At 42.0% G+C, this 23,526-nt stretch overlaps 3 protein-coding genes across 4 annotated transcripts; 1 reads left to right on the forward strand and 2 right to left on the reverse strand.

The window, feature by feature from the left end:
* Nucleotide 1: 1 nt before the first annotated feature.
* On the reverse strand, nucleotides 2-12,558 carry togaram1 (TOG array regulator of axonemal microtubules 1). Of its 2 annotated transcripts, none has more exons than XM_028396422.1 (23): nucleotides 12,283-12,558; nucleotides 10,661-11,821; nucleotides 8,208-8,268; nucleotides 6,959-7,087; nucleotides 6,530-6,793; nucleotides 6,185-6,444; nucleotides 5,872-6,080; nucleotides 5,427-5,527; nucleotides 5,174-5,338; nucleotides 5,012-5,080; nucleotides 4,537-4,706; nucleotides 4,290-4,458; nucleotides 3,942-4,169; nucleotides 3,394-3,517; nucleotides 3,178-3,283; nucleotides 2,787-3,022; nucleotides 2,530-2,688; nucleotides 2,285-2,411; nucleotides 2,096-2,211; nucleotides 1,773-1,956; nucleotides 1,453-1,672; nucleotides 1,283-1,369; nucleotides 2-1,183 (listed from the first exon to the last, which is right to left on the reverse strand). In XM_028396422.1, exons 2-23 carry the CDS (start codon nucleotides 11,687-11,689, stop codon nucleotides 930-932), a joined length of 4,467 nt encoding a protein of 1,488 aa, XP_028252223.1. In that variant the 5' UTR covers nucleotides 11,690-11,821; nucleotides 12,283-12,558; the 3' UTR covers nucleotides 2-929. The 2 variants fall into 2 exon arrangements, with proteins under 2 accessions (XP_028252223.1, XP_028252222.1); XM_028396421.1 differs by having other exon boundaries at nucleotides 5,427-5,530.
* Nucleotides 12,559-13,306: 748 nt separating this feature from the next.
* On the forward strand, nucleotides 13,307-18,344 carry klhl28 (kelch like family member 28). Its single transcript, XM_028395094.1, has 6 exons — nucleotides 13,307-13,478; nucleotides 14,338-14,598; nucleotides 14,682-15,319; nucleotides 15,410-15,853; nucleotides 16,520-16,728; nucleotides 17,002-18,344. The coding sequence occupies exons 2-6, from the start codon at nucleotides 14,338-14,340 to the stop codon at nucleotides 17,163-17,165; spliced, it is 1,716 nt and encodes a 571-aa protein (XP_028250895.1). The 5' UTR covers nucleotides 13,307-13,478; the 3' UTR covers nucleotides 17,166-18,344.
* Nucleotides 18,345-20,449: 2,105 nt separating this feature from the next.
* dorip1 (dopamine receptor interacting protein 1) lies at nucleotides 20,450-23,394 on the reverse strand. The gene is made up of 5 exons (XM_028395099.1): nucleotides 23,082-23,394; nucleotides 22,321-22,845; nucleotides 22,121-22,210; nucleotides 21,903-22,037; nucleotides 20,450-21,416 (listed from the first exon to the last, which is right to left on the reverse strand). Exons 1-5 carry the CDS (start codon nucleotides 23,165-23,167, stop codon nucleotides 21,233-21,235), a joined length of 1,020 nt encoding a protein of 339 aa, XP_028250900.1. The 5' UTR covers nucleotides 23,168-23,394; the 3' UTR covers nucleotides 20,450-21,232.
* Nucleotides 23,395-23,526: the final 132 nt, after the last annotated feature.

Here is a 23,526-nt window from a genome sequence, read left to right on the forward strand (position 1 = left end):
GTTAAATTTACAGAAATAAAACCGTTTATTTATATCTCTTTTTCCTCTTGTTCACAAACAAGTTCCATATAATTTAACAATAGATGAGTTAAAAGGCTACTTGAAGACTGGCACTATACAGAGACAGAATCAGGCCTCAGGCCTTCACTTCTCTTTTTTCCCCTCCCCACCGTCCCTGTCCAGGAGCTTTAGTTCGACACCATCCTTGATCTAGGCTTCCATGTACAAATACACAAAATCTCCTTAACAAAAATATAAACCTGCCAGTTCATTTTGGTCATGCAAAAGAGAGACACATCACCAACTCAGCACATGATTAATGTGACGTTTGAATCATTACACGACAGATAAATTATAACTGTACCATCATACAGCATACATACAGATTAAGCTAATACTGTGCAAATACACATTTGAGCTGTACAAAAGCATTTCGTACTATTCTTGTTAATCTCAGTTCACAAATGTTCAAATCACCTACATAAGACATTTTAAAAATATCACATCACATCTGATGAAACGGCAAAAAATATACACCTTTTCGGGTCCCTGTCTTCTTCGTTTTCTTTTTGTGCATTTTAACTTTACATTCTGCAATAATGTCTCTGATTTGTCTACAGTACATGTATAGATATGAAGGAGAGGAAATGCAGTGACAATCATTGTATTGGATGGATGGGATGATAAGGAGTCTGACAATGATTTATTTCAAAGTGCAAAGAGAGCAGGTTGGATATGAGTAAGACCTGATGTCAGTATGTCAACAACTGTCCATGCTTCTGTAGCAGAGGAAATCTTACTGAGGTAAGAATACAGTAAGAGCTCCTAATTTTTAAGGATTTTAATGATATAAAAGTGCAGGCACTGTAAGAAATGTAGAACATCTCTGTCTTCAAGTAAGGTCAGTGTTTATGTTGTTCTCCGCCGCTTCAGGATAAGGATCTCAGGACCTCATTTAAACCTTTATGGACATTGGCAGGCTGGGAGGCAGCACACTCGCTCAGGCTAGGCCCCATCTGGACATAAAGGGCTTGGCACAGGTTGGCGGTAGCACCCCTTATACTGCCGTCCCTGCCATAAATGGTGCCGCTGTGGGAAGAGGTGCCCAGGATGTGCCACAGCAAGGGCAAAACTTTCTGCTCCACCACCTGGGGTTTGCGAGGGTAGAGTTCTGTCACAAGGTCTGGAAACAGAAAATAAGCAAGAAACAAGATGTATTTTGATACATCCAGAAGCTGAGGACATAAGCAGCAGTGTTAAGAACGGTCACAACCAGACAGACCTGCAACTTTTTCGATGAGATCCACCTTTGCTTTTCCGTTTAAAAACTGAGCCTTGGTGCAGAAAGGCTGAAGAAGAATTGTGTTGTCTGTAATAAAAAGACAGACAATTAAAAATTATTAACTAAATCAAGATCATAAAACTGTCAACTCTGTTAGTTAAAATGATTACCAAGATTTGAAACAAGTGCATTAATAACTCCAATAGCAGCAGAGTAGATGGCATTGTTCTTAGAGTTAAGGTGATTGTCCACAATTGCTGGGACCAGGATGTTGACCACTTGGGACAAGTTATCCTTCAATAAGTGGATGATTTTCTGTAGAGACTCCAGGGCACAGAGGTTGACCTTGCTGTTGGATTCCTGAAGCCGGGCTTTAAGGGCATCAAACACCTGTAAGAGAGAGAGAGAGAGAGAGAGAGCAAACGCTCAGGGTGTCTTTTCATTTTTAAACCTGTAAGATAATAATTGGAAACCATGACAAAGTACAAACCGGGAATATACTGTTGATGACCACATTGGGGTTGTGCTGGCAGTCAGCCACTAGCTGGTTGATGCCCTTGATCCTCTCTCTGAAATCCTTTGAGCCCAGCAGACCTGAGATCTGCCTGATGTATTCAGTTTTGTCTGCAACACTCTGTGTCTGAGATCTACAACTGTAATGGCTATTGGACTCCCTGTAGATGACACAAGTGATTTATTGTGATTAACTTACTTGATGTATATATAATGCAGTTAGTCAGGGCAAAAGCACTGCATGACGGCTGTATATTCAAGACCTGCACCTTTGCTGCACTGCTTGATACAAACACCCACCTGTTGGTCTGGTTGAGTGTCTCTCTGTTGAGAGACGAGGCCCTGACTGTACCACTGCCTGGGAGGGAGCGTCTGCCCCTGGCTGACTGCGTGTCTTGGGGCATCTCACCAAGACCCTAAAGAACCCAACAATCTCCACGTTACATGGGAGGATTCTACAAAATGCCAGTCTGTAAGTAAAGAATGTACCTTTGTCCTGAGAGTGAAGACAGTGTCCCTGACGGTCTGAAGGTCCTTGGTGGGGATATATTTCTCCAGGATCTTGTCAAAGTCAGGGTGGAATGACAATGACAGCAGCATTCGGCGCCCAAAGTACCTGTGGGGTGAATCAGTGTAATAGTAAGTTTTGTCTCATTTGATAAATCCAGCTGAACCGTCCTGTGATGGGGAAAAATAGAAAGACTTGGACAGCTGCACAACATGTTTTTACATACCTGGCTTCCTGTGAGGAGTCTTGTGCAAGTTTGGTGACAGCAGGTAAAATTCTGTCAGTCAGATCTTTACCCCCAGACAGAAGACGTGCAGGGCCAACCTTGTCAACCAGATTAGCCAGATGCTGAGCGGTGCATTTCCTCACCACTGCATTAAGGTGCCTTTAGCAGAGAAGACACAATCAAAGATTTTATTTGGTGCCTGCTACAATATAAAATTCTAAATTTGGTGAAATAATTGATTCTTTGTGTATTCTCACCCAAGTCCTCCAACTAGTAAAGCGTTGATGCTACGAGTGGGATTGCAGTGCTGCACCATGCAATCCAGTGCTGCATCCACATCCTGCCTAATGAAGGTGTTACTCTCCCCGGCCTTATGAAGTAAAGCTTTAACTGTTCCTTCCAGCTCCTGGTCCATTGCCCTCTGCAGGTGTGTGTAGAGGTCTCCCAGTGTACACACGGCAACCCTGGACACACCTGACCGCAGGTTCTTCACCTAAGTAAGACAGACATTGTTAGTTAAAAGGGAAACAACTGCTTTCAGTTACCAACAGCAGGATACAAAGATAGTTATGCATAAATGTCAGACATGGACAACTGGAATCTATTTGCAAAATGAGAAGAGCAGTGTTATATAACGGGTTATATTACCTCTTGAATTAGAGACAGGCAAACATCATGAAGCCTGCTGTGAAGTGTGTCTGAGTGGTAGTGAGCCAAAGAACGCAGGAACATCAGGCCCTCGATCTTCTTCTCCCTGGATTAAGAAAAATGCACAAACTGCAGCCATTACACTGGTACACTCAACAGTATCGGTTACTGCTAAACATGATATATAGTATACTATTCTATTAGTGTGATGATTACCAGTCATCGGAGTTCAACAGGTTGAAACTCTGTGTCAGCGCAAGGTCAGGTTTTGAAAAGGGACGCAGCTCTGGAGGCTCTGAGAGGTTTTTTTTGTGGCCCACAGTAGCAGGGGACAGCTCATCTAAACAGCCCGTCACACAACACACAGATTCAGTCTCATGTTACATCTCTATCAGACAAGTAGTGTGTGTGTGTGTGAGTGTGTGTGCGAGCGTGTGGGCAGTGGTGCATTAACAGTAGATTGTCAAAACAAAGCATTGTGGCACATTAAGTGAAGCAAACATCTCATTCACCCATGCTCTGATGGCTCTCGCTGTCTAATTAATGCTCCAACATTGTCTATAAACAAAGGCCTGTTTAAGCACTACATTTATAATTCAGCTCAATGTTGCTAAATCAAAAGCCAGGTGTCAGGAAAAACTGAGATAACAGAACATTATGACAAGATTTACTGTGACATTTCCTGTCTGAATACAAATAATTAAGTTTGGTTTGTGCAGCACATAGTGAAGTCTACGACGTCTTCGTTTTTTAGGCCCACTCACCTGAACTGTGAGACAGTGAGGGCCGGGTTCTACTCAGGCTGGGCGCCCTCCTAACACGGGATGTAGTTTTTGCGTTGGGAGGCACAGTGGGTGGGCTCGGGTGGTGAGGTGGAGTGGAGGATTTCATTGGGCTTTGGGGTCCTGGTGGACTGACAGGACTTGTGGGGGACTCATCAGAGACAAAGCCTGTTTTGGTGGATGGGAGTGTGCTGCCATTCAGATGCAGATCTAGGGCAAAGAAGTTAAGTATCTCAACAAAATGTTATGATCAGCAAAAATGGCTCATTTCATTATTGAATTCAAATGAAAGTAAAACATCTGATAAAAGATTCTGAAACTTTCTCTTGCCTTTGATGAGTAATTTTCTGCTCTCCACTGTGGGTGAACTTGACAACATTTGTCTGACACGGTGGTGAATCTTGTCTGACTGGTCTCCTTGATTTAACTGTTCATCTAAGTGATCCAGATGTTGCAGCTGTGTCTTATCCCGGCTGAACCTTGAATTCTTCGCCCTTTCCTAAAGTAATCGGTTAAAAGCACACTAGGTCAGACTTTAGTGACTGTTTGATTCCCCATAAAACAAAGTGTGACGAACCTTAACCTCATCTCGCCGCGGGCTGTCATCGCTGTCGAGGTGACTGCTATACAGAGCATAGCTGTAGATGCCTGATGAAGAATCAGTGGGGGGATTAGCTGCAAAATCACCCTGCTCAAGTGACAAGGCGACTCCTGTATGGCTGGAGGACACCGCAGTGCCAAACATGCCTAAGAAGCACGAGAGGGATATTTGTAGACAACTTTAATGGAGAAGCAGACACCACTGGCTGAACTGCTACATAAATCATTAATTAAGGTCTACTTAATTTTTTAACAGTTTAGCTGTGGTCATGATGTCAAAAATGTGTTTGTGCTCACTTACTAGAATGATGACCAGAATGCTACAGTGCTGTGTGTCTTAAAGTTTAACTCTAAAATGACTAAAAAGTATTGTCTCAATATATATTGTCTTTAAGTCTAATTCTAGTAATCAAATGATGACCTATAGCTGTTGCAGATGTAAAGAGACTGACCTCTTCCAATCACCCCTTCAGGCATGTCTGTCCCAGGTGAATTCCTACTGCTGCTGTGACTCTGGGATCCTAATGACAAAGAGAGGAATAGTGATTTATTTGGCAATATGACACAGTATATCCAGGAAAAAAGCAATGTTCAGTTTGACAGTGGTGGCTGACCTTTTGCAGGCTTAAGAGGTCTGACTGATTCATGGACAGCTGGTCTGACCAGCGTAGGGGAAGGTTCCATTGTCTCTTCCTCAGTTTTGAGTATTCCATTGGAGTAAGTGACTCTCTGCCCAACAACACCCACCTCAGGTGACAGTTCATTTTTCTGAGACAAAACTTGTGAGGGAAAAAACACCAAACAATGTAAAGAAGAGATGGGACAGTGCAACAGAGAGAGCAAAACCATTTCCATTTCATTTTGTACCTTGAAGGCTGCTGAACTCCATGGACACAAAAGACCTCAGTTTCGCAGAAGGCACTCTTGCAATGCGAGGCTTCATTTCAGTGGAGGCAGAGTTTCCTGGACTGCTGACAGATGTGACAGATGAGAAATTATACTGGCAAACACCCTAGCAGTGTTCAACACATTATCATACAACACCTGATGGGTACACAACACCATGGTACCACAACTCAGTCCAGTAAACAGGTCTGTGACACTTGCTCAGGTAAAGAAGAGGCATCTGAGCAGCCTGACGTCCCAAGATCTTGCCCAAGGACAAACAACAATGACTTAGAGAGGAGTTGGGATCGAACCACCAACCTTCCGGTTATTGGACAACCCTGCTATACCACTGAGCCACTGCTGCAATTTATCACAAATTGATAAATAAAATTTGTTAATAATTCTTAAGTGTCACTACTTTTACCTGGTCCTTGTGCCATTGAAGCTGGAGTTGGCGACTGAGCTTAGACTGGAAAGTCCACTCTCGCTGGCTGAGCTGGTAAGCACCGGAGAGGTGTGTGAAGGTGAGGCCACACCAAGGTCCACCCGCACAGCTGAGTCTGGACTGCTAAGGCTTGCTTTGGCCCTCTTCTTGGCAGCGCTATTGCGTAACGACCGCAGGGAGTTCAGCATCTGTAGCAGGATGCAAATTAGCATGACACGAGTACAGCAACACCCTCGACTCCCAGATACGGCCCTAAGTCTGTATTTTGTCAAAAACAGGCAGTTTTTCTGACCTCCTGCATATCCAGAGGATCATACTCTAGAAGTTCTTGGGTTGCATTGATGCTATTAGAGTCCAGGTCAAGGTTCTTTTCAAGCGGTTGATTCTGAGGACTTCCCGGGGTATTGGAATAGTCCTGCTCTCCAGGATGGACTACTGGTGAGATAATAAGGGTTGCCCTAGTGTTGCTCAGAGCCCGTCGGAATGATGAAGTGGAAGAACTTTCAAGGGAGGCACAAAGAGGTCTGGGAGAGCGTCTGCTAGAGACATCTCCTAGGTTAAGAAAGAAATTCAAAATAGAGGTCATCACATTTTAATATTTCAACATGAGGACCAACTTTTTTTTTTACTAAATTACCCTTTGCTGTGCCTGCTGTGTCTCTCCATGGGCTTGGTTCCCGCTGTAGAGGACTGTTCTCTCTTTTGTTGGGCCAGGTGTTAGACATGGAGAGAGCTGAATCTGCATGATGGCGGGACAGGTTTGGTGTAAGTGTGCCCACTGGGAGCGTAGCCAGCGGGTAGGAGGGAAGAAGGAAGGAACCGGATGTGGTAGGATTTGAGGGAAGGGAAAATGTTCGCTCAACACTGGGGTTCCTTGAGAGCATACGTCCTTTGGGTGCCACTGTGAAATATTGCATTCACACATCAGACTCATAAAAAACTGGGTGTAAATAAGTCAACAGGGTGTGGATATGGATCATGGCTTGTTAAACGCTAAATAAAGCTTTAAGTGTGGTTCATGATCATACAATATATTAATAAAATATTGAAAATAGTGACTTCTTACCACCATCTGGGCTTGAGAAGTTAGTGGTTTTAAAGATATCAGGGTCTAAGTTGAGGCTTCCACTTCTTCTGAGATGTGCAGGAGACTCTCGCCTTCTTGAGGACTGGGGCTTCTGTGGCTCTGCAGAGCCTAGATTGAGAAAGATTTGAGGTGATTATTACAACCTCTGTGTAAACTTATCTCTTTAATGCATGGTTTTAATGTGTTAGCTTGCTCCAGGCCTTTGCTCCTAAACAGTCTTTATGCTCATGCGTAAATTTGAAGTTAATACTGCTGACAAACTTTTACAGCAGAGTCTCAAATCCAGTCTAGCTTGTGAGCAGAGCACAGACGGGTATATAGAGCAGGTCAAACACAGCTGCTGCTATAAGAATGGAACATTTACACTGCAATGTTACACAAATGAGGGACATTTTTTAAAGCACACACTTGACTTTGTAAGGTATAAAAGGACACTGTACTGAAATATTCTAGGCACACCTCCAACACTTGTAATCTTCATTTGAGGATTACCAGAAGCATGTGTCTAGATTACATAAGATGTAGTAGCACAGCAGCATTGGAGTCTAATCCCTCTGTAAGCAGCCAGAATCAACAGCCAACAGTTGAATTTTATCAAGGTGATAAAATTCAAATGTAATAAAAGGCAAAAATGCATTTCCTATTAGAAACTACTGATAAAAATTCTAGCTCATTACATTGCACCATTGTGTTCTGTTCTGTTTACTGCCTGTGTCCAACCACAAGGGTAGTCAGAAGGTAAGCAGCTGGCAGGCCATCTTTAACTTGACAGCACTGACAACCTGCTATAAATACATCACACTCTATTACAGATTCAGCAGCAGTAACACTGCATACTTAACAGTTCTCCCTTCAGGTTTCATGGTGAAAAGTGTTAAATGAACAGGGTAACAGCTGTTTCATGGAGAACTTACACAGTCTCTGAACGTGAACAAGAGCAACAGTACCCACTAAGATGTAAAGACACATTGCTGTGATTATCTTTGTCCAGTCTTTTGCAAGGCAGGTGTAACACTTGTGTGCCAAGCAGCTTGTAATCATGCTCATCACAGGGCTTTCGGTGACATGTGGAACGGTGACTCCTTTGACTCAGCATGCTAATCCAATTTAAAGCTGCTCTAAATTAAGTGAAGCTGAACTTGACTATGACAACCAGTCAGCTGCAACTGTCACCTCATATGGAATCAATGTGAGTGCAATGTTGGGAGAGCGGAGACTTGGCACTTACTGAAACTGGGTATGTAGGTTTCCGGTTTCCTGGACAGAGAAAGGAAATCCTCACTTGCCACCTATGAATGGGAAGAAAATACATTTTGTTTTAGCACCAACAATGAAGGATGAAGTTCAAACAACTAATGTAAATCAATCCTTAAACATAACAAGGGCTTCAGTGTAATTCCATCCACTAGCCTGAACAATGAGACAGATATTCAGCTCAAACGAGAGACATGGCCCTTTGGGTGCATCTTCTGCTGCTGTATACATACTCGATGGTACAGTGTTTTACCATTAAGGCCCAATGCATAGAAATCATTTTTTTTTTTTGATTAGTGCATGCATCTCAGTGTTTGAGCTGTGAGTGTGGTTGAAGACACTCCCTCCACTAACAATCTGATGAACACCCATTACAGAGCACTTAGTGTGATTGCAATCAAAAGTGAAGCTGTAAATAAGCCATGTTTTTCAAGCATAACCCAGTGGTATTACCAATTATGTTTCACGCCCCCTTCCGTATGTGTGCTATGTGGTAATGGGGTTGCTGGGAAACAGACACTGCTGTAAACAAAAGGTTTGTCCAAATGGGGCCTCTTAGCTGGATAATTGTCCCCAGAACAAACTATGGTCAATTAAAAATAAGCCAATAAATATAATAAATAAATAAATAAATATTATTGGAATAAATCTGTCAGTGGCTAATCCTTAACATTAGGGTTGGGCGATATTGGCAAAAAAAAAATAAAATCACGATTAATTGTGGCATTTAGCGATTATTTTGACGATTAATTGATGACAATTGCACTTACATGTTTTTGACTCTAAATCGCCACATTGTTCTAAAATGATACCGACAAATCATCAGTCAAGTTAACTACTTCATTCTAACAGGTTAAGCTGGTAAGTAGTGATGAGTCACCAACCAGCCATGTGTGTGCAGTGTGCATCTGTTATCAATAAATATTTCAAACTGCTTCAAAATAATAATGAAGCAAACATTTAAAGTAACTTTGTCCTTCAAATGTTCTTATCTTAAGGTCACAGAGGAGTGCATATCAACATTAAAATTAAACAGGACAAATAAGTTCAGAAAAAAGTTACATCAGTGATTATTTCAAGTTAAAAAATGTGTCTGTGCAAATTAACCTGTAACTGGAATATGTCACAGACTAGTGCATGTTTTCACTCATACTGTAGCACAGCAGCAGAAAAAAACATTACAAACCAGACAATTCCACATTTAAATGTACAGTATGTCTGTGCAAATCAACCTGCATCACTTTCTTCCAGCGCTTAGTTTGGTCGTAAGCAGCACAATGACTAAACGTATCGTGGATTCTCGGCTGAGATGAATTCTTTCCAATATCTGCTGGAGGAGACTTCGCTGTTGTAATGTTTTCCTATCTTGCTGTGGAGTCCATGATTAAAGATCGGGAGTTTATTCTTTTAATATGAGCATGCACGGTACTTCTTCTACATGTATTGTGTTGATTGGTTGACTGTCAAGACTTGATCTTAAAATAGCGGATCCTCGTTACTGCAATGACAGGGTCACTGTGCAGGAATATGAATCATCTACTATATTTCTTCCCGTGTCAGTAATCCTTGAGAGTTCTTAAACTCTATGTATCTATTCCTCTCTCTTCATCCAGCAGTTTATAAAGCCAAATATTTAATTCTAGTGTTGAAGTACAGATACAATTACTTTCTAAAAAAATGATTATTAAGCAGGAATGTAAGGATGCACTGATGAGAGCCATATGCACAAGCAGATGTGCAAGTCAACACCCTCCCTCATATTGCACCATGAGATATAGTACAACTATATTTAGGTTCTCTCCTTAAGTGTCTATGCAAAAAAGTAACACTTAACACTTTTGGGTGTGATTCATCTTGTTCAACAATTCTGACAAGAGAGACATTGCCAAGACAATGAGAGGTAGCAGTGAATTCATTACCTGATTGATCAGCATTTAATTATATATTTGATTATTGGATTTTAATTATATATTTGATTATTATATTAATAAATAAATGTTGTTAACGCCACATATGGGATTTCTGGCAGATTTCCAATACCGTTATCAGCATTGATTCGACTATAAAATGGGAAAAAGGGCTTAAATGTATATATAACTGCATAACTGTTGTTATACAAATGTTCCTTGTAATTACAGCACTTGTTGACTGATTGGGGACAAATCAACATGACTATCTGGCAGCCTGGATTAAGTGATTGAAAACTCCTTAGAAAAAAAATCCCCTCCTAAATCAATAGTTGCTTTAATGATGGCTAAAAGAGAAAAAAACTCACCTATAATTTACATGATTTATAATATACTAATACATTCATCTAAGTTGTCTATTTAGACAGGGAATCACACAGTGCTAAAAAACTGAAAGCAATCTAGACGCCCTAATGGTCATTAAAGGTTACAGTAAGTCAGCAGTAATGATGGGCCCCACCTGTTCAGAGCACTTTCCATTTGGTGTACTGCACTGCTGCTGGTCATTCTCCTTGGATGAGAAGGTTGACATCTCCCAGGGTAGCTTAGCTTTACCTGCACTGACAATCCTCCTTTGAAGTGGAAGGTCATCAGTGAGGGAACCTGAGCTGCCATAGCCATACAAACGGTCACTGTCGGGTTCGGTTCCGTTACTCCTGGCACTGCTTATCCGCCCTCCATTCATCACCCAGTCCAGATCTGCTCCAGATCCATACTGTTGAGAGCTCCGCAGTCCTGGTTTGGGAACGGCCAAGCCATACTCCACTACACCCTCCGAGGTCACTTTAGGAAGGACGTGCCTTGCTCGTCTTGCCTGTACAGCTGCCATCAGGCCCTCTGCATCCTCACTGAGCTCAACCATATCCACAGCTTTCATTAGAGGCTGCTTCTTCCCTGTGTCGAGGCAATGGTCAAAAACAGCAAACAGCTCAAGGGCAGCGTGGCGGACCTTCCTTTTGCTATCTGCCAGGTATGGTGCAACCTCAAAACAGAGCTTGGGGATGTTGAAATCTTTCCTGGGATGAGTGAGCATAGCTGCCATGATGACATTAAGGACATCTTCCCGAACCCTAGAGTTTTTGTGTTTCAAATTGCCGATTATAAGGTCTAATACTTGTTGCGGTGCAACAGTCTTCATCAGCTCTCGAAACACATTCAGGTATTCATTCCTGGTGACAGTGCAAGTGTCTCCAAGGGCCTTGAGGACAACCAAGACTATATGTTTAAAATATCTGTCTACACCTGTGTCAAGCTTCTCAATGAGCAAGTTTAAAACTTGTAAGGTACCACACAACACCTTAAAATTACTGTCATCCAGAAGTCGGGGAAGAAAATTGATAAACTCCTCAATACTAGCAGATGGGACTGACTTAATGTCCACATCTGTGAGGAAGTGTTTGAGCTCTTCTACCCCATTTGTGCGATTTTGGTAATTTTTTAGGTCCAGAAGTTTCTCGTGCAACTCCTGGGTGATCAATCCTGGTATCATTATTGATGGTCTTATTGATGTGGTCACACTTGAGAATCTAGGGAAGCAAAGACAATCCTGAGGGGACGATGATGTTCCTCCTCTTTACTTCGTACTGTCATCCTGAGCGTTTGGTAATGGAAACACGTCAGACTGTGGATATAAAATATAAACATTTAACAGTCTGAAGTGTCTGTTAATAATGTACAGGAAAAAAGCAACAGACGAGTATACGGTTTAAGTGTCTCATTGCTTCTTAACACCGTGATCGATCACCGTGATAAGGTAGATTAAGAGGGACAAACACAACCACTTGTGGCTCACAGCAACGCTAGTTACGAGCGAAAGGGGGAGAGATAGCATTCACTGTGGTATGGTTGTCTCGAATAGAGCGTTAGCCAGTTTTTTCTACTAAGTAATACCTTCAATGGGCTTACAATCAATCCTTGACTACACGTTACCATTAAGCAGCATAATTAGTTAGCGGGCAGCTACATGGAATTTAGGCTAACTGTACCATTGCTAGACGATGCTAAGCTAACTTCGCTATTTTTCCCGTAGTAGGTGCTGGCTGACTGGGTTAGCAAAGTTAGAGAAACAGCATGAAAACAGACCTTGCATTTTCGCTGGGCTTCTCCGGTAACGTGGACGTAAATAAAATTACGTCGTCCAAATTTCCATGTCATGCTGCGGCAGCTATGTTTCTCTAAGTACAGACATTTCCCAAGTTGTTGATTTAGCTGGCGTCTGGAGTGTTGAATGTTTGGAAGCTACAGAGGTATTCACCTCAGGAGGAGCTCAACACACACACATACTCACACACACACACACACCGAGGCAGCAAAATGGCGAATACATGTCGCAAAACAGAGCGCTTCCATGGTGACGCGAGTTCCAGGCTCCTCCAGGCGGCATCATCGTGACAGAGGACGTCGATGGAATGAAAAGTGAATGAAACACAGTGCAGACATTCAAATAAAACCTGAAACTAAACTACACGATATACTGTCAGTGTTCAGGCTGTGCATTATTACACATGGAAATGAAATATGTAGGGAAAATGTAAATGTTTTAAGGGGTTGAAACATTTTAAGTGCACGAATTTCGTTTCTTTTGTAAAATAAAAATGCTATTATAAACTTAAGGTTGTATTGCTCTATTTTTATACATTCCTAATGTTTTTATTTAGATGTTGTGCTTCTTGCTTTAACACGTGACAGCAGTATTTACCTTACATTATTTTAAATGTCTGGTGAAGAGCTAATTTACCGAGAATGTATACATTATTATTATTATTATTATTATTATTATTATTATTATTATTATTATTATTATTACCTCTTTATTTACCTTCAACATTACATTTCTGACAAATAAACGTATCATTTTTAACGCTTAGTATGAACATAAGAATTACCACGAACTTTCAGACCATCAAACTGTTTGCCTTGTTTGTTTATATCTATCTTCAGTTTCAATAATTCAATAATTACTACTATGCATGTTGTTAAAGTCTTTATGGTAATGTTGTTTTTGTTTCCTCGTACTGGTAAAGTTAAATTCATTATTAGCATGTTCTTTCCCTGTAAACAACCGAGGATCATCGTCTTATTTTGAAAGCTGCGGAAGTGTACGTTCTGTCCTGATAGGTCCGTATTAAAAGCCCTCGTCTGTAGCTTTGTGGCTAGGTTGCTTGGCAGTAGGTTGTTTTCTTGATAGCCGCCCGGGGTTCCCTTTCGTCGCCGCTGCTGAACTCCGCTACTGCACAATCGGGTATTACAGCGGCACATCAGTCGGACTAAAATTACAGGTTTGTTTTCATTAAATTGGCAGTATTAAATGTTGTCTAAAAGCTAGCTATAACGTCACGTTTTGTATCTGTCAGCCATGTTACTGTATATCAATCAATGATGCAGCTAGCCACGGGAACCGTGTTTATTTTTAGCAGCTAACCTGCTCTGACTGCATTGCAATGAAACGGGATATATATATTTATATACCTTGTGTGTTTATTTACTGTGTCAAAAATTGTTGACAACATGATGTTGACGTTAATGTTGTGAGTGTACAAATTTGTTTCTGCAAAAGCGAAGCTGCTTGTGGGTTTACAGTGTGCTGGCTAGCGTATTAGCTGTCTGCTTATTTAAGGCTAAGCAGCAGCTAGCGAATTTTGATCTGGCCATGTCCTCCGTTCAAAAATCAAGCCAAGGCCCCAGTCAACAAAACGACACATTATTCTGGCTCGCTGTCATGACGCTTGAATACGCAACATTAATCTTAAATCAGCTGTTTCTTTGGTTTATAAATAAAACGGAGGACTTTGTAGGTATTACGTTTGGTTGACGTTAGCATTGGATTAAGAAGATCAAGCTCTTGCTTCGCAGTAGACTGTAAAGAGAAGGCGTTGCTACTGTATGACTTCAAAACATCTCTGCCTGAATGCATCATACTGCTCATGCATGTTTCCATAACGCGTGTTGTCATTGCGTAATATGGCACACAGCATGTTTAGTTCACTTTTCAGGCAAGGATTTGTGGGGACACCTACATATTTCCTGAACGTCCAGTATTTGCACTGGTTGTTAGTCTCATATTAAGAAAATATCACTGACTGATTGATTATTTATGAAATCTAAACACTGCACTATTTTGTGGACTCCTGCTCTCAGATGGACCAGCAGGACCAGTCCTATATGTTTGCAAGTCTGACACGGCCTCACTCGGAGCAGCTGCTGCAAGGCCTCCAGCTCTTGCGGCAGGATCATGAACTATGTGACATTGTCCTGCGTGTGGGTGATGCCAAGATCCATGCCCACAAAGTGGTGCTGGCCAGCATCAGTCCTTACTTCAAGGCCATGTTTACAGGTAACCTTTCAGAAAAGGAAACCTCTGAAGTTGAATTCCAGTGCATCGATGAGACAGCCTTACAGGTAAGCTTAGAGCCAACAGACACAAGCGTCATTGACTAATGGCTTTAACTAATTTTTATTATACTTTTACCCTTTTCTTTCAGGCTATTGTTGAATATGCCTATACTGGCACGGTGTATATCTCCCAGGAAACGGTGGAATCTCTCCTACCCGCTGCCAACTTACTCCAGGTTAAGCTAGTACTTCAGGAGTGCTGCTCCTTCTTAGAGAGCCAGCTGGATGCTGGGAATTGTATAGGCATTTCCCGCTTTGCAGAGACATATGGCTGTCATGACCTGTGCTTGGCTGCAACAAAGTTTATCTGCGAGAACTTTGAGGAAGTTTGTCAGACAGAGGAGTTTTTTGAACTGACAAGGGCTGAGCTGGATGAAATTGTGTCCAATGACTGCCTTAAGGTGGTCACAGAGGAGACTGTATTTTATGCCCTGGAATCATGGATCAAATATGATGTAACTGAGAGACAGCAGCATCTGGCTCAGCTGCTGCACTGTGTTCGCCTTCCACTTCTCAGCGTCAAGTTCCTCACTCGCCTATATGAAGCCAACCACCTTATACGGGATGACCACGCATGCAAGCACCTACTTAATGAGGCCCTCAAATATCATTTTATGCCAGAACATCGGCTGTCCTATCAGACTGTGTTGTCAGCACGACCAAGATGTGCCCCAAAGGTGCTTCTTGCAGTAGGAGGCAAGGCTGGACTGTTTGCCACATTAGAAAGGTAATACTGTGTTGTGGAAAACAATGATATGCACTTTCAAGCTTATTTAACCCTAAAAAAATATTAAACCCTTCTCTCTTTGTCTTCCAGTATGGAAATGTATTTCCCTCAGACAGATTCATGGATAGGACTGGCTCCTCTCAGTGTACCCCGATATGAGTTTGGAGTGGCGGTGCTGGACCACAAGGTATTTGTGGTGGGAGGCATTGCCACACACATGAGACAGGGCATTAGCTATCGAAGACATGAGAGCACAGTGGAGAGCTGGGACCCCGAAAGCAACACATGGTCCTCCGTGGAGCGTATGGCTGAGTGTCGTAGCACACTTGGGGTGGTTGTCCTGGCTGGAGAGCTGTACGCACTGGGAGGCTATGATGGCCAGTATTATCTCCAGTCTGTGGAAAAATATGTCCCTAAATTGAAAGAGTGGCAACCTGTGGCCCCGATGACAAAGTCCCGCAGCTGCTTTGCAACAGCTGTGCTGGATGGCATGGTCTACGCCATTGGAGGCTATGGCCCAGCACATATGAACAGGTAAGAACAGTGAGGAATTATGATAATTGAAACTGTTGACATGACAGAAAGACCCCCCCTACACACACACACACAAATATTACACGGCATCAGCAACCAAATGATGTTGCACTCCACAATTACAGCCTTTTTATAGTAGTCTTTGATGACTTTTCAATCCTTTTAGACCTCCTAACATTGCTTTCTCTCTCAAGGTCTTGTTAGTTACTTTTTAGAACTGGCAATCCAGCGAAGGATATCAAGTGTTGCTGAGAAAATGGCCAGGGGTCTGATAATGAGTGAAGAGGACTCCTAACAGGAGTGGCTGCTGATGTTTCATTGAGAGACTGCCTGTCTGTGTGCTGCTGTGTTGTGCTGAATCACTAGAGTGCAGTGTCTCTCGATGCTGGTTTCCTTGACTTCTGAAATCCCTCAGGAGAATGTGTTTGGGCAGAGAGTCTTTGGGGATTTTTTTTATTCTTATCCCTGTGGCTTACATGTCCTTGCATACTGAAACAAAACAACCTGAGATTTCTAATGGTCCAACCATCTAAACTAAGTTTTTTTTTGTCTGATAATGTATTACTAAACATATGATAATTAAAATCTGCCCTTTGATACATTTAGGAATGTGAGGTAAGGAAATGTCTTTGTTTTTGTTAATTTGGCTGCGTCTGCTTTTCACAGTGTGGAGCGATACGACCCGAGTAAGGATGCCTGGGAAATGGTAGCCCCCATGGCAGATAAGAGGATCAACTTCGGAGTAGGGGTCATGCTTGGCTTCATATTTGTTGTGGGTGGACACAATGGAGTTTCTCACCTGTCCAGCATTGAGAGGTATGATCCACATCAGAACCAGTGGACAGCTTGCCGGCCAATGAATGAGCCCCGTACTGGTGAGTTTGTTTTATGTTTCAAAATATGTGACTCTGAATAAGCCATTTTTTTTGTAAGAATCAGAATTGTGTTTAGTGCCGTGTAAGTGAAGAGGCTTCACATTACTAGGAATTTTCCTTAGTGATTTAGTGCATGCATGTAATAAGAAGCATGCATGGGTTAAAATAAAGGAAACGATGTAATCTAAGCTAACGTACCGTGGTTGTGAAATCCATAAAATAAATGATCCCTTTTTTTTCACTTCATTCATCTATAACACAATTCTCTTTCAGGTGTGGGCTCTGCCATTGTGGACAACTACCTCTACGTGGTAGGAGGTCACTCTGGGTCATCCTACCTGAACACTGTCCAGCGCTATGACCCCATCTCAGACAGCTGGTTGGACTCAAGTGGAATGATGTATTGTCGTTGTAACTTTGGTCTGACTGCCCTTTGACCCATGGCCCAGCCAGCTAGGACCCGTTAAAGGAACATGGACACAAAGACTCTTCTTTTTTCTTCTCCTCCTCGTTCCCCACATACATCCTCCAGGTGCAGATGATCTTGGCTCTACACCTATGCGAACATAGGAGAGCTTACTGGGTGGATGGATGTGTTGGGCTAGCTGGCTCTGTAGAGGGGGGACCACAGTCATGGCTGCAGAGATGAGGAAGAAGGTTGGATGGCAGTTGTCATGGGGATGTGGAAGCAAATGCTTCTGGACCACAAGCCAGCCATGTCATGAGGATTGTGGGGGAAAAAACATCTGGTCACTTATGTTTCCGAACTCTCTGTCCTGTTTGTAGACGTTGCTTTTGTCCTCCTACATGTCATTAATTATGTTAAACTTTTTTTTAATTTCCCTGCTGCAACCAGAACTGTGTGTTCCTATTTTTGTAGAACACTGCAGTTTGCTTGTGTATTTGTAAGAAGATGTGGTTGTTGGCCATGTAGCGTGTATGTGTGTATGCTTGAGAGGTACATGCATGTCAGATAGGACTGTTTTGTTACGTGTCTGCGTGTAGAACTGATGCTTGGGCTCAATGACGCAGGAGTTCTGCATCCAAATCAGTGCTTCACAAAAAAGAGAAACGTTGGAATCTTTATATTTTCTTAAAAAGGGCTGCCTTTCTCTCTAATGTAAATAGTCTAAATGAAATATATAGATATGAATATATCCTCTAGTGCATTGCCTGTAAATGTTTTTTCTGCACTGGGTCACTAGTGTGTGGGTGACTGTGTGTAGTTTGAGTCCCAGGGTCACTGTAGAGGTGAATGACTCCTGAGATAGTTTGCCACTAGTCTCATCCTCTGAGCCATTTAAAAATATTTCCATGTTCTAGCCTCCGTTACATCTTTCTAAGGTCAGGTCATGCACTTGTTACTCTTCACAATAGATGGAATTGACCTTGGTCCTTTTTCACCCTTTGGTCTGTACACAATACTAACTGGTGCTATATTTAGGATTCAGGACTCAGCTGTTTGTCTGTGTTGCCTCACACAGTTGGGTCAACCTCTGTTTTGGCCTCTGCCACATTATTGTGTTCAATGTTGGTTATTTGCTTTATGCACATTTAAATACATACAATCTAAATGCCCCATAACCACGCAATAAAAACATTATAATAAAAGGGAAGCCCGTGGTTGAAGAACCACAAATGTTAACCCTCATATTTTCATAGCTTAAACACGTTCTTCCCTTTTTAGTTCCTTAAACTATATCCTAGTTGACGTTCCTCTTCCTTCATATTAATGCTGATGCAAGATATAAGTATGCTTTGTCATTGTCGGTAAAGAGCCACTCGTTTGGCTTTGAGCAAGATGTTTTCCCCCCATGATTAGGTTTTACACTAGCTCTTAGTTAAAGACAGCTCTATTGCTTGCCACCAAATACGTCATCTTTAAATCCAGGTCTTGCTCACAATTTCAGATTGAAGGTCATCAGTTCTGGCTTCATGTAAAGTGCCAAAACTCTTCATCTTTACACCCCCCAGTGCTAGACACACCTTGCCCCTTGTGTGCCATAGTTGAGACATTTTCTTCTCAGCCGTATTGCTAATAAATTCGCATTACATTCTTCCATATGATCATATGGAGATGGATGATAAAGCACCAACGGTTTTGCTAGTCAACTCAGGCCAAGTTGCCACTGTCACCAGCCCCGCATCCTAGGAGTGCACCCCCGGGTGTATGTGACTCCAGGCTGGCTGAGGGTGTTGCTCTGCGGCTCGGCTGATGACATGTCACGCAATGCACAGCAATAGAGAGGGGGGGGAGACACTCGACTAGGTGAACACTAGGTGTGGCGTGTCTTGTTGAGTCACTGTTATGTTAAAGTCAAGTTTGAGTTGCTTTGTGCACTGATGTTTGCACATAAGTGGAAACTTTAACCAAGCTCTACATTGCACTTACCAAACTATTTGATACATATTGTAATTTGTACATAATGTTTTGATTTAAGCTAAAGGCATTTAGATAATGCAATAAGACTTCTGTTCTGTCTGTGGATAACTATGTTCTGTTTTTGTCTCTCTAAAAAGCCAAGGCATCTCATATTGCTGTAACAAGCCCCACATGGCATGTCTGTCGAGTCACATTGTTTGGCAGGTATTGCGGACTTCAAATGGTACCATGTTGACCTTTTGTTGTGCATGTTGGTCTATTTGTATAAGGCGTATGTTTTATTTAATCAACACAAATTGGTATTTGATGGCCACCTTGGGAAAGAAAAGAAAAAAACGGTTCCTCACCTGATAGAAGTCACACCTCACAGATGTGCTCTTTCACCATGCCCGTTGCCTACTCTGAACTTCATGTGTTAGATGAGAACTTAAATGACATTTTGCCTTGCAAACTGGTCAAGGTGTCACTGGTAGGACTTGGGTTAGCCATGGATTGTTTTTTTTTTTTTTTTGAAAGAGTAATGCATAAAAGCAGCCCAAATTGTGTTTCTGCAAATGTGTCATTTTAGTTTAAAAATGACATGAATGACTATTTTTGTATTTATAATTTTTATTCTTTGTTCCATAACGTAATTTCTGTTTTGTGTCTATGTTAATAGAGTTTGTTTGTCACTTTAATACAGCACAAATCACGCAGGCGTGATCATGTGCTGCTGTCATGATTCATCCAGCATCAATGTTATGTACAATGTTGTGATTTCTGAGGTGTATATTAACTACTACTTAAATGAGCTTTGGATAGAAGCTGATGGAAAAATCTGCAAACGTAAATCTGCAAAAAGAAAGGGATGTTCTACAGTAGTTGAGTTTGTATGCTTTTATTATGGCCTAACCAATGTCATGTTTTGCCACCACTCTCACCAAAGTGCTTGTACAAAGAAAGCAGATGATGACTTACACCTGGTCTGCAACAGGCTGCCACTTTGTTTGTGTCTGAGAGAAAAAAAAAATCCTTTGAAACCGATGTCAATGTTAGCCAAAACGACCACTCTGCTTCTTTTACATTTCCCATTGTGTGTCTGAAGTAAGGTGATGATCTTGAATTTTATATCCTGTGGATTCATACTGGAAGTACAAGATGACATTAGGTGTACAAAAGGTAGCTTTTCACATTTTACCATGTTTGATTGAAGACATTTTACATACATTTTAGTCAGTTTGTGTGGTGCAGTTGTACCCAGTTTAAAATAAATGCCTGCCTTAAAAGGTACTTTGTCGTTCTTTTCTGCATTCTTGTTTCATCCATGCATCCATACAACGAAATAAATCTGTACACGGGTATTCTAAAATATTTGTATTTGCATTTTAAAGACATTGTCTGCATAGAAAAACAGCCATTAAAAACAAATCTTTATCAAGGATTAACACTCGATAGGATTCATAAATGTTACTTGGCAGAGGCACTGTGTGATAACAGTAAAGGTATATTCTAAGACATTAGTTTTGGAGACTGCAGTGTACACTAGAAATCATATTTAACCATTTAGTTTCAGACAGCACTACAATTTTCCATTGCCTCAAATTTAAACATTTTAGACAAGGTGTTAACCTGACACAAACCATGGCACTGTTGTCTTTAGACCACAGAGTAGGTGGAAAAAGCACCAGTTCCATTTCAGGAAAATGGCTGATATACACACACTACTGTTTACAGTGCTACTTTAAAGCAAACAGACCTGCTGTTCACCCCTTAAACAACCCCTCCCACCACCGGACAACTCCTGCTTTGCAGAAGGTGACAAACTATACTGTTGACTTGTATTTATGTATATCAACACAGAACTATTATAGTCCGTTTATATTCTTGGATTCCAAGCATGCCCAAAAAGAAGCGATTTTCACTTTGCGCAGTTAGCTGTCTGTAAGCATCCAGGTGAAATGGAGCATGGGTCACTCAGTCAGCCAGATTACAGATGGAGCAAACTCACAATAGGAAATAAAACAGGAATACATAATAGAAATAATGACAATAATTAACTGTAGGGATGAATCATTCACTCGTGCTTGGTGTGTCTTCTGCCCATCTGTGCTCATCTGTGCCGACCAGTGTGACGAGGTAAGTTCACTTGTCTGAGGCGCGGATGTAGACCAGAGAGGACAGCAGCAGGAGTTCTGGTGGCTTGTGTAACAGGATCAGATTATCAGTCCTTAGGCCATCATAGTGCATCCAACAACCATCTATCTGGAAGGCTGCAGAGTAGTGGTGTTCTTCCTTGTTGAAGAGTGTAGCGCCCTCTAGTAAGTACCTGTAGAGACGACAAGACTTTTCCTATTGACTTTGCAACTGATTTCTCTATGATCTGGAAACAAAGGTGAACATTTTGCTTTTATATTGTGGTTGAACACAGCTACTTTGCAGATATTAATCTTCTTCAACTTGCTCATGGTGAAAACAGTTTTTAAGGCAGGCTGAACTTATATTAGTCTAATGTTTTTAATCTTATTCCTGAGGGGTGTTTCTAAAGCTTTTTCCACTGATTTCACAGATGACTAGCCAGTCGACTAGCTTTAATCTTTTTTTAACTAATAAACAGCAGCTTAGATTCAATTTATATCAGTAAAACATGATTCATTTTAAATACTTAGGACCACTCTGGGTGCACTTATGTAATAGGTCTTTACTCTAGTTTTTGGACTGCTCTGCTTGACAGATGGTGGGAAACAAATGCCTGCATCTTGCACCACTGTCTGGCTAAATCATGGTACTTCTTACCACTGTGGATAATTCATACCTATGCTCACTCAGAGCCAGATGGTAAGGAACATAGGACAGCTCCTCTGACTTCCACTGCTGCATATTAAGAATGACAAAGGGTGGAGGTCCGTGGCAGAAAACCCTCTGAGAGAACTCCCTAAGGCCATCGCACCTGTCAGGAAGACATCACAACGTTTGAAAAAGAAGCAAAAACACTGAAGCAAAAATGATGAACAACATCTGCCTTTGTCTCACCCCAGTTCAGAGCAAAGCAGCAGCTTGGGGCAGAAGAACTCGTCCACCGCTGACTGAATTGGGTCTCTGTGAGGGAGCTCATAAGGAGGACTGGAGGAAAAAGATCAAGAGTGACACCACTCCACTCATCTGGAGCAATAGTTATATTGGAACTGCCATAAAACTTATTAAGACTTTTAACACATACATGTGCAGCATACCTGATGTTGATGGTGGTCTTGATAAAATCCTGGAAGCGGGACGGACAGCTCCAGTTGGTGCACAGAGTCTCCTGCATGGTGGACATGAGGTTTTCCAGGTTTTCGGTGAAGTTCCTGTGCTCGTTGCCAAACAGATCAATCTCCAGAGCTGCCTGATGGACCTCAGAGCGGTACTGTCTTTTAGACATTCTGTCCCAAATCCAGAGCATCTTCACGGTGGTGTAGTCACAGGAGTCCATCAGGTAGAGGAAGTGCTCCACAAACTGCTTCCCTAAGAAGACGGCCAACTCCCTGGAGAAGCCCTGATTGTCTCGTAGAATCACGTACAGGATCATGAGGAAGCCATCGATGGTGCAGGTGTTTTTAAGGTGGATTTGCACGTACAGCGGGGTACATGATATGGCCTTACGTCCTGCCCTGATGGTAAAGACGCCACCCCATGGCAGCACAGGCCTCCAGAAGGAGCGGTCCTCTTCGTCGTTGTTGTTTATGGAGGCACGAATTTCTTCAAACAGGGTCTTAGACCTAATGAGACACATGCACATGTGTTAGCTGAAGTTTGGACAGAGGGGGTTTGACAGTGGTTCAGGTCAAGTCGGTTGCACTGCTGGATTTGAACTGGCTTGCGATAACGTAAACAGAGACAGCATGTTAGACGTTTAAAAAGGCAAAACAAACCACCCACTGACGAGTTAAGTCCAGATACCCTCAGAGAACAGGCAGAGCCGTACGGCCTACTAGCTTAACAATTTAGCTCTTACCTTTCAAACTGTAGACTGTCCTCTGTGTTTTTAAATCGCGTTTGGAGATCTTCGGTGTCGTTCAAAACACAGAATCTACTCTCCATAGCTCTCTAGTGTATGTCTTCATGTCTTACGTCGGACTCCAAAGCCAGATGAAGAAGTAGCGTTGTGGTGTTTTCTAGTTCTTTCCACTAAATGTAATGATGAGACCTTTGCAAGAATCCAAATGTTCGGTGTTGCACGCCAAGTTTAAACGCTATTCTGGATGTTATAACATTAATCTAAGCGCTGTGTAAATACAGTGCTGCCCTCTACTGATATCTTACGCAATTGCGTCTCATAACCCCGCCCATTCACCTAAAATCGTGTGGGTGGTATCTGCGAATGCTATTGGTCAGAAACCTCTGTTAGCGTGTGGACGCAGATATATGATTGGCTATCAGAGTTGACAACATGTCAAGAG

The sequence above is a fragment of the Parambassis ranga genome, chromosome 22 (assembly GCF_900634625.1).
Source record: "Parambassis ranga chromosome 22, fParRan2.1, whole genome shotgun sequence".
NCBI lineage: Eukaryota > Metazoa > Chordata > Actinopteri > Ambassidae > Parambassis > Parambassis ranga.